The 11,461-nt window shown below is 34.8% G+C and overlaps 1 protein-coding gene across 5 annotated transcripts in view; it reads right to left on the bottom strand.

Annotated features, from left to right (window-relative positions):
• Positions 1-11,154, bottom strand: part of LOC149787295 (CCR4-NOT transcription complex subunit 1-like) — a 120,637-nt gene extending 109,483 nt beyond the window's left edge. For all 5 annotated transcript variants that reach the window (XM_089977833.1, XM_089977831.1, XM_089977832.1 and 2 more), the window contains exons 1-2: positions 10,858-11,154; positions 3,627-3,734 (exon numbers count right to left, since the gene is read on the bottom strand). In XM_089977833.1, coding sequence (XP_089833959.1) covers positions 3,627-3,734; positions 10,858-10,959 — 210 coding nt within the window. In that variant the 5' untranslated portion in view covers positions 10,960-11,154. The remainder of the gene's footprint in view (positions 1-3,626; positions 3,735-10,857) is intronic.
• Positions 11,155-11,461: the final 307 nt, after the last annotated feature.

Consider the following 11,461-nt stretch of genomic DNA (forward strand, 5'->3'; position numbering starts at 1 on the left):
ACATCATGGCTGTCCTTCGGCATAAATGAACCTGACATCACTTGCCTGGCTTACATGTACACAATCTAACAACTGACCATTTTACTACATCGATTTTTTTATCCCTAAATGAACTTGCATACATGGATCATGATGATAATCAGCATGGATGAGAAATAAATTCTCTAAAGAGGTCAAAAAGCTCAGCCAATCAGATGCAAAATCACTCACTTAATATGCAAATGCTTTCTCTCTCTCCAACTGGTTAGAGCGTCCACCTTGGATGCAGGAGGTCATGGGTTCTATCCCCAGCCAAGACATATCAGAGACTTCACAAAAATGGTACTAACAGCTGCCTTGCTTGGCGTTCAGCATTAAGAGGTTAGTGTTAGGAATGGTCAACCTGGTGTCAGGATAAAGTGACTGGGTGGGACATCATGCTACATGTCTGCAGCATGATGTTCCAGTGCTGGACATCACTATAAACTGCCACATTGCAGACATCATAGCGATCAAAATCACATCATACACCAGGTGAATACTGTGAAGTTGGAGAAATAGGGAAAAGTGACTTTTAGAAGTTCAAAATAATTACTTTAAACTGCTGATTTTGCTTATTTCCTTGTTAGACAATATAAATCACAATGAAATACTATTAAAACTTTTTTTTGGCTTTACCAAAGTGGCTGTACAAAAGAAAACAGCAACAGTTACAGTAAAAATTGGCAGTTTCCATTGGAGCCATTTTTTCATATATTTATGATATGAAATATTAGGTGAAATGATTAATTTGATTAGTACTGAACCTGAATATATCCACTGAGTCATTGACTGAACTAACAAACTAAATCGAATTTTCGTATTTTTTCAACAATTAACTTCTTGCTGAGTTATTAATTATGACTAACACTGCACAAAAATTTACAACATGGTATGAAACTTCTTTTCTAACCTTCTCCTTCACATGAAAATTTAAACAAATGTCTATGTTTACTTTAATTATTAATGCACTTTATCAAAACACAACAGGATGGGGGTATTGTGTAATTACGGAACAGTCAAATTTGCTTATGTGGCCAGTTGAGGCAAAATGACGTTTTAGTGGAACTATTTCATCCGAATCATTCCCTGACGTGGAAAATGAGGTCATTAGGTTTTGACGAAAAGCCGATTAAAATTAAGTCTCCAGCAGTAATACTCTCTGCAAGTCAGATAAACCAAAGCCACACTTATGAATGAGCATAGCTTTTGCTTGCAATCAAACTCATCCAACATCTTGACTACGAAACAAATCTGATCCTTAAATGAAGATATTAAATGCTTTGAAGTTACCTGTAGCTTTTTTCTGTGCTTTAAGAGGGAGACCACTGCATTTCAAAGTTCTTCATGATATATTAGACTACAGCAAGTGCCACAAAATTGTATATATTTGTCATTTATTTTTTATTTGGATTAAATACATGTACTTGGGTTTAGATTTTTGTGTAAAATGTGTTACCCGAGGGTGGTTTATGTATATCGTATATTATTTCAAAATGGTGAGTTCAGTTCATTCCATGCTGTATAAGCAAAGTGCTTATGATGGGAAACCAATATACCTAGAGCACACAGGCATGTTTGGCTAAGTGGCCTGTGTATAAATTACCTCATCGTATAGTAAAACATCACATTACGAGAAGTCTTGTCAGTGAGCAGGCTACTTTAATGACACACGATCTCCAGCTGTAGAGGTATACAAGTTAAATATTATTTTCCTATTTGTATTATAGGATATAATTGTTTTACTATCAATTCATCTTGTATTTTAGGTAATTCTGACATGTGTCGTATAATGCAATGTTATAGTCTGTGTTCTAGTTTACCTGTATGTAACTTGACACTGATTATATCTGCAATAATTTTGTATTTACTAAGGAAGAGAAGATGTTATGTTAAGTGTTATAAGATTCTAGTCAGACTCGGGTTCTCTTCTGCACCTGATTATCACCTACCACAGTAGCCCCAATAATATAATTTGTGTGTGTGTGTGTGTGTGTGATTTGGATTTTTAACATTGCTTAACAATGTTTCAATCATATCGTTTCGATGTCTGCAGTGTAACAGTTTATAGTGATGTCTTGCACTGGGGTATCATGCCGCAGACATGTAGCATGATGTCCCACCCAGTCACATTATCCTGACACCAGGCCAACCAGTCCTAACACTAACCTTTTAATGCTGAGCGTCAAACGAGGCAGCAGTTAGTACCATTTTGTACGTCTTTGGTATTACTCTGCCAGGGATCAAACCCACGACCCCCCCCCCCGCATCTGAGGCAGACGCTCTAACCACTAGAAAACTGGAGCGGTTAATATAAGTTGTATAAAATCAACTAAAGTTTACAGTACATGACGTCATTATGTGCTGTTATACATGACCATGTCATCTGTAGTACATGAATTTCAATATTATATTTTCAGTGGACTGATTGATCATTGATGACTGATGAATGCCGAGCGTAGTGCTGGAGGGATGAAGTGACAGTTACACTATCTCCATATATGCACCATATTGTAGGTGTTGTTTAGCGATGGTGCTAATTTGGGTTGTGTTATACCCAGTGTGCTGCTGTCAGTGGGTGATGTTGGCCTGGACGAAGATAAAGGTCATCACATGGTGAAGAACCAAAGCTTCTGAACCAACGGGTCTGCAGAGAATGAGATTTTACAGATTTTTAGGCAGATCAGGAGGGGCAGACCATTCGTGGTGGCTACTCAACCATTCAATAGTGTTGGAGCCGAGAAGACCTTTCGGATTTGTTCAAATTCGCAAGATACGTGTCCCAATGTTGCATATTATATTTCACTATTTGAGTAAAAACTAATCATATTTCACTATTTAAGTGAAAACTCACCATATTTCACTGTTTGAGTGAAAACTTGTCATATTTCATTATTTGAGTGAACAATATTATTTTCGTGTGTACAGTGTCAATGTTTACATATTAACAATATTTTCCATTGTTTGTGTGGAATCACTTTGAATAATTAATCATTGTATCTTTTTACTATTTAAGTTTTTCTTGAATATCAGTACCCATTTCATTTAAAACACAATATTATCCAGTTTGTGCATATTTTGTTAATTATCCAATATTTGGGTTTTGTGAGCACATGACTCAAACAGTCTTCATTGAATCATTCATCAATTAACACTGTATTTTTGTCATCATCAAAAGTGTTCTGTTATAATCCGACCTCAACCCAGTTATCTTTTTACAGCAAGTAGGTGAGGGAAATGAGAATGTAGGATGAAAACTTATATGCAAGGACAATATTCTTCCTCAACCAAAAATCATATAATACAGCAATAATCAACTGCACTCTTCCTTCACTTGCCTTCTTTATACATTTAAATGGTATGACACTACCTAATTTCAAAATACATTGTGATATGCTAAGGCAAATTGCTGGTAAAGTTGGCACTGATAGGAAATGTTACATAATTTCTGGTAATACCTATGTAGGATAAAACATTTTTAAGATAATGAAATGTATACCCAATATCTATGGAATGTTGTTCTCTAAAATAATGACATTGTTTTTTTTTATTCTTACGAAACAAAGGTTCTCTACCAGATGTAAAGATATAAAACTGAACAAACATACCTGATGCAAGTCTTTGCCACTGCTTTTACCATCACTGCTGAAATCAACATGGGAGAACAGGCACCGGAATAGATGCCTATCAGCTTCAACTCCGTGTTGCGAGACAAGCTGTAAAAGTATTAAAAATTTTGTCATTTTATTTCTTTAATAATTGAATGACTAACAAATTATTCTTTAAACTTTAACAACAAAATGGTTCACTTGCCAATATAAACCTTATAACCAATTGCAAATGCCCAAGTAATACAAATCAAAATAATTCTGCAGAAGATCACATGATAACAGTTTCAAGGCTTCTCTCATGTCCATGCATATTTGATGGCACAGCAGCATTCTGTCCAATACCGAAAGGCCTTAATGCCAGTATCATTGCTGTCAAAGTTGGTAAAATTCTGCTCCCGTTTTTTTCTTTTAAAACAGCTGTTTAAAATGCTGTTATTTTTAGTAATGATTGCTGTATTTTGTGCTGGATCTCCTGTAAAAATTTTAAACAGTACTTTTAATGATTACTAAACTCTCACTTCAATGCATACAAAGCTCTCTGCAGACAGCAGTTATTATAATGGAAAAAGTTTTTTGTTAATATTTTTGAGAATTTGTCATCAGGAACTAGCTGAGAAGTGACATTTTTACTCTGAAGTCAGCTTTCATGCATGTTATGGCAGCTTTCTGCTTAAGCCAACAACAGTCATTCTGGACAGTTCTTAGCAGCTACTGGTCACGATTGCAGATTGGTCTCTCAAAATAAAGATCAACTATTGATCAAAAATCATTAAAAACAATAACACTACAAAACTAAAAATATATCAGTCTGCGAAACATGAATTTTGATTCAGAAGCACCGACGTTAGGATCTTATATCATTGCATAAAGCTGGTTTCATACTGCATATAAAGCAAACCAAATACAGTGAAACCCTTCAAAATTTAATCTTCAGTATACTTGAATCAAGATCAAGCATGTTTTCTGGTTCAAAAGCTTTCCGTTTTTAATATCTTCTACCCTGAAGAACATCAAAACAAATTTTGATCATAAATTTAAATTTTACACAAAAAACCCCTGTAAAACCAAAATAATCTTAAAACATGGCAATATCATTTAGCAGCTAAAACCCTGACATACGCCAAACCTGATTATGTACAGATTCTATTTATCTGAAGCTATATAATATCCCCTCTTTTACCCCATCCCCCACTGCATAAGAAGAGCATGGAGACAAAATCTATTATGACTTGCACTCTAAATTAGGACAGTTACCATTAGTTACTGGTCAATGCCACTTTGATGTTAAAGAAACAATATTATAATACAAGTCACACAGGTGATGTAGACATTCAACACCGTCTAATTCAGTAATGGGTGTCATTTGTTAGTATTTGATCATACATACCTTTAAGTGGCAAGTATTCACTTCATTTGGATTCATATACATCCGTATTCCTTTGGAAGATCATTATTTAGATGCCCTGAGAGGTGCATACAGCAAAATCAATGTTGATCTACACAGTTATTTTTGGACGAAATGAACCTAAAGGTGTGATCCAGTACAAACCAGATTGAATGTGGTGTGCTGTGATGTCACAATGAAAGCTATGCATATTGATAAACAATTTCGTACAACTCTCGATTGTGACGATTCCATCTCGAGTAGCTCTTATTTTGACCAAAGTTTATTAAATGGCCCCCATTGCAAAAGACCGCAGAGATTGATAATTTTCATTGGGAAGTTTCTGGGTGACAGTTAAGGTGCAGATCATAAAAAAATCAAGATTGAATAGACTTTGGTTGAAGAAATTTGGTGTTAAATTTTAAAAGAACAATTTATTTAATTTAAAATGAGTAAATGCACATACATGACCCATGTGACTTGAACTATAAATGAAATGTTTCTTGTTGTCAAAAAGCTTAACGTTATCAAATTAACAAGATATAAGCTTTAAAAAAAAGACTTTTGGAATTCACTTTGTTGAGAAAGTCTTTGAATATTAAAGGGTATTGTGTTTAGATTAAAAAGAACATTCTACACTATCTAGGGTAACTCAGCTGACAATTTCCATGTCATGTAGATGAATCCACTATTGCATACCAGTATTGCTCAGATTTTATAAATGGGACAATAAAACTTAATCCATCCACTATGAGCCAGGATGTGGCCATCCACAACAACAACTATATCCGGTCTGTGATAGAAAACAGCATGGATGGATTAATCTCCTCAAAAGAAATGAATTTTCTGTAATCTGCTATATCAGGGATCATGCTGGGCTTCGCCAATGTCACAAATTTTAATGTTTATCCTTATTGGCGATGAAATATACCATCTGTCAATCTTTTTGGCAACAATATTTCTGGCTGTAAAAAATTGTATAAAGTGTTTGGTTTGGAGTTGAGAAATTCAATGGCACCATTAGAGGAAAAGCCTCGCAAACTTGGATATAAAATTAGACTGGAATCTATTGTTACATATACAAATCCTTTGTTCATACTGACAAACCACCCTAACACAGCATTATTATTTCATAATCCGCTTATGCTGATGTCTGGCCTTATTATATGTAATATAACCCAAATAATCATGTTACCTGACCAGCTACAATCGACCAAAGCGTGAACCAAATGACTACAATCAACCTGACGATGGCAATTTGTTTTCTTTTTGAAAAATGTACCAGAAAAAATTAGTATTGCTGAAACTTCAAAGAAAACAGATTACCTCTGGAGCATTCATCATTCTGTATACATATACTAAGCAAATGAAAACAAAAGATGTCTCCATCAATGTTTTACAACTATCTGATTTTGCCACAGTAATAACAAATGAGCATTCATTAGGTCATTCAAAGAGCTCCTTTAGCGGCACCTTCAATAACAAGTGAATCTTCATCAAAGCAAGCCAATGACCTTTGATCAAAGGAAGTCAGCAACAAACTTTAAAAAAAAGCCTCGTTTCATTTTTCATAGTGATTGGAACATAAAAGAAGTTTAAACTTACGATCGCTACCAATGGCAACATTAAAGTTAAAATATTTAGAAACAATAGATATCTGGCCATCGAGTTAAATGAAGGTGGTACATCTCACATGAATGTGAAACTTTTTTTATAGATAAAATGAGGACTAATGTTTTTTATAGATACATTTGAGTTGTGTTCTCTAATGAATCTGACTCGTACATGAATTTTCTAACATATGATCGAGTATTCAAATCCATGTATTTTTTTTTACACAAATGTAAGTTGTCAATACACAAATGTATTTCAGAGTAGTTCTCTTCATTTAATCAAAATTTCCTTGTTTTTCCTCTATCGAAATCCTAGCCAATGACACATGTATGCGAAATTTCAATTTATTTTCAGCCCCCCCCAATCTAAATATCCACTTATGTCGACAATATTACCTTGTCCCAGAGGATGTAGAGATAAAGAGGATAGTACCGTATTATGAAAATGGTGACATTTATTGAAAATTGGCAACGAAATATTGAGGTTGGCGATTTTTTGGGTGACAACTTTTTAAATGCCAGTGCCATCCTTGTATGCATCTACTGTAGCATTAATATATAAACATCTGGATTGTCACTGATTATTAATGCTAAGACATTTGATATAAAATAGAATGGGAACCACATACTAAACATAAAATAAATTCCCCCAATAAAAATAGTACAGTGCCTTAAAGGTGTAAAAGATCAGATACAGTAGGGCTATGTTCGCTGTTTCAATCTTACTATTTTTGTTAGAAATGCCTGTATTGAAGATTTATGCATTAATTTCTTAAAAAAGACATACCTACTACGATTTCGCTGTCAAGGTATTGAAAATATAACAAAAACAGATTGTGAAAAAGGAAACAATGTTTGCATTACTGATGAGAACTGGAAGGATGCCAGTAATGCCAAAGAAGAACTGTTAAAAAGGGCAGTAGCTCTTGTTTAGTTGTTCTGTTAAATGCGAGCACTATGTAAACAAAGTTATATGCAAAGATATGTGGCCAACTGAATTTAATTAAATTTGGACATTTCAATTGATGCTTAAAAGTTAGATCCACTTTGATATGTTTTGATGCTCATTCACTAAGAAATATTCAGTATTGTAATAAATTAATTAAAATTTATTCAGTATTATAATAAATTAATTAAAATTTAAGGCAACTGAGAATGGTTTTAATTGTCAATGTGATATTACAACTGTAACAATTCTCAATGGCTTTATTTTGCCATTCTTTATTCTTGTAAAGCTTGATGGAATCAATGAAGAGATTACAATTTCTTTTCTATAATTTTAATTTATATTTCAAATCAATAAATTGGCAAAGACACTGGTAGAAACAATAAATGACCATTCACTTTTACATGAAACCACCAACATATCAGTTAAAACAGGTGTACCAGCAGCCCTGAGCATGGAATCAAAAATATTGTGTAAAGTTGTCACTTGAAAAGTACATGTTATAATCACTAGAAATAAGAAGTATTTCTGTCCATCACAAAATGAAATACAAACCCAGGTGATTTTATGACAATATATAGCCATTCAAATCCTCTGATAAACAAACTCTTGGCTCTATTTTTGTCAATATGGTAAAATATGTGTTCCATACATGGCACAAGGATTAAAATAAAATGGATTAAAAGCGTGCACAGTGATGCTTATAAAAGTAAGGAGTCAAAGCCTGTGCACACATCATCTTTTGACCAAAATAACCATTAGGTACAGACAATTGATTAACAGATATATCAATCTCCTTTACCCAAGATCTGGGGCATGTAACTTTGCATAATCCCTTTATGCTCAATTCAACTCTCTGGCAGTGCACACATGATACCTAATTTGAAGAAACAGATCAAAAATCAAATATAGAGACAAGTTAGTCCTACAGTGTAAGACATACCACATTATTTATGTTTTAGTGCTACTTACTACCCAAATAATAGCCATGTGTAGTGTGTTCTGATGCTGGTTGACACTGGAACGAGTAGTCAAAGTTTCAATAATATCTCATACATCTGGCAGCCTATATCAACACTCTTTCACAACTTTATGTGTAATTAATATAATTACTGTGCTGTCTTTATCTGGTAGGATGAAAATCCGACACTTGCAAATGGATGCATTATCATGTTCCATTGACAGACATTTGAACTTGTTGAAATGCGACGGTAGTCGAAGTATGCCAAGGTATGTTCAAATTGGTTATGTGGGGATATGCATCTTGAACGAAACAAAATGCTGCTTACTTTTCCAATAGGCAATATAGACACAATATTTTTTATTTATTTCGTTAAAGTATAATACTTCAACTTAACCCTGATTCGGCATTCCCGGCTTCAATCGCTGTCCACAAAAGTGAAATGTAGGCAAGCAAATTTGAATTTATTAGGAAAAGGACATTTGAGTAAGTTTCCTGTGACCCTTGTCACCCCATTTTGATATTTGGATATTTATGTTGGGGTGTAGGGTTAGAGTCCATCCCGTATCAAAAAGTTGGAATTTACCGACACCATTTGGTGCTGGCATGGGGTAGCCACTTACTAGCTGGCACAGCAAACTTGAACAACCTTTCATCAAGATATACCTGCATGAAATCGACAGGAATATGATTTATTTTCTCAAAAATCATGAGCATAGCATTCATCAAGCCTTTAATCCGCTGACTATACAAATCTCGCAGCCAACATGTCAATGACATAAAGGTCATACAGTCATGTGATATCGACAATAAACAAATCTCCAAAGTTGTGCATTTAATTTGGACTATTATACACAAGTCACTTAATGTTTGTAAATAAATATAGTGCACGCTTAATTCTCAACAGTTATAATTTTTGTATTATGAGAACAACGATCATAAACCTGTCAGTATCACAGCTGGGTGGTGAAAACCATTTTCAAGAAGTACCGACCACATGTCAGTGATGTTTTTGTTGGTGTCACGTGACTACCACACTGACGTGCTCTCAGCATAGTGAATCTGGTTTCCTGCAACATTTACAGACTTTCGGTTATGTGTGTGTGTGATTTAGATTTTTAACGAAGCTTTAACAATTTTTCAGTATGTAGCATGATGTCCCACCCAGTCACATTATCCTGACACCAGGCTGACCAGTCCTAACACTAATCTCTTAATGCTGTGCGCCAAGAGAGGCAGCTGTTAGTACCATTTTTGTAAGTCTTTGGTATGACTCGGCAGAGGTTCGAACCCGCGACCTCCCACATCCAAGGTGGACGCTCTAACCATTAGGCCACCGGCGTGGTGATTTTCGTTTGTTGTTTTCACAATAAATATTTATTTAAGGAAATTTGTTTTTTTATTCTTCATTTTGCTATAAAAATTACATGACTTTCATTTATATCTTCAATTTGTTTTCCTACAGCAACATCAGAAATTGTTTATTGTTGATATCATGTGACTGTCTGACCTCTGATGTCATTGACATGTAGGTTGCGAGAGTTGTGAAGTCACAGGACTAGGAATGCAAATGGCCAGATCCAGATCAAATTTCAGCAACAATGTACTTTCGTCTTGTCTGTCAGTGAATTAAAGACAGAATGAATGCTATGATTGAAATTTCTGAGAAAATAAATTCATATCGATTTCATGCAGGTATGTCTTGATAAAAGGTCATTCAAGTTTGCTGTACCAGCAAATAAGCGGCTACCCCATGCCGGCACCAAATTGTGTTAGCAAATTCCAACTTTTTGATACGGAATGGACTCTGACCCTACACCCCAACATAAATGTCCAAATATCAAAAATGGGGTGGCAAGGGTCTGAGAAAACTCAGACTACAGAGTAAGCCAAGTCTGAATAATAGATTATAACTTTAATTTGTGCAAAAGCACAAATATAGGCTGCCAGGTGTGCGAGATATTCCTGAAAATTTTACTTAAGATACGATGTCAGTCAGTACATAAAAACATGCTACACAGCACCGTCATTTAAGCAGCAAGACCTCGACGCCCAAAACAAATATCAAGGTCGAGGTCTTACATTGTAGGACTAAGCGACATGTTAGATTTCGAACCCTTTGAGTTAGTCACCTTACTGACTGGGAGAAGGGGAGTGGGTTTTATCAATAACCTTCCCCTTTTCCAGAAACAAATACGAATAAATGTGCATTAAACTTTGAAGTGAAGGGGAAAGGGGTGGGGTATAATGAACAAAGAGTGTGCATAAGCATTATCCCTGTAAAAATGCTACTCATGTTGCAAACTTCTGCAATCAATACTTACATGACTGATTTCCGTTACACTAGCCTTAAAGTTCTTCTTCGTTAAATTTGCCACTGAATAACTTATTTCTGCTAGAGCAAAAGATAATGAATCAAGATTCATATTAATCCGTAAATCATCAGCGAAAGCTCCAAATTTCTTTGAAGCTTTCTATCTCTCCCCTAATAATATGCACTTCTATTAAATCTTCAGTCTTTCTGTCAAAAAACTCTGGCCGTCTTAGGGCAAACATCAGGATTATTCCTGAGTTTTCAATTCCATACTAAGGCCATCGACATGGCGTCACCCCGGCCATGATGTTTCTGTTCGTAAACATGCCAGTCACCTCCGACGAAAATTCCCGAAAATTTTCCTCCAAAATTTTGAATATAAAATGTAATGGGCATCTTTACTTTATTAATTGATGTATAAAGAAGAATGCACTTGAAATTAAAATTGTATAGGGTTAAAAATAGAAAAGTATTTGTATATTCATCTTTTGCTAAATTTAGCAACGAAAAGGTCATATTGGAATCATGTGACCTCAAAGTTGCAGTTGCAACGCACTTGATTATGTTATACCATCAATCAAAATTATAATAATCCAGCATCGTTAGGGGACGGG

Source organism: Sinohyriopsis cumingii, chromosome 12 (genome assembly GCF_028554795.1).
Source record: "Sinohyriopsis cumingii isolate HCF-2022 chromosome 12, ASM2855479v2, whole genome shotgun sequence".
Taxonomy (NCBI): domain Eukaryota; kingdom Metazoa; phylum Mollusca; class Bivalvia; order Unionida; family Unionidae; genus Sinohyriopsis; species Sinohyriopsis cumingii.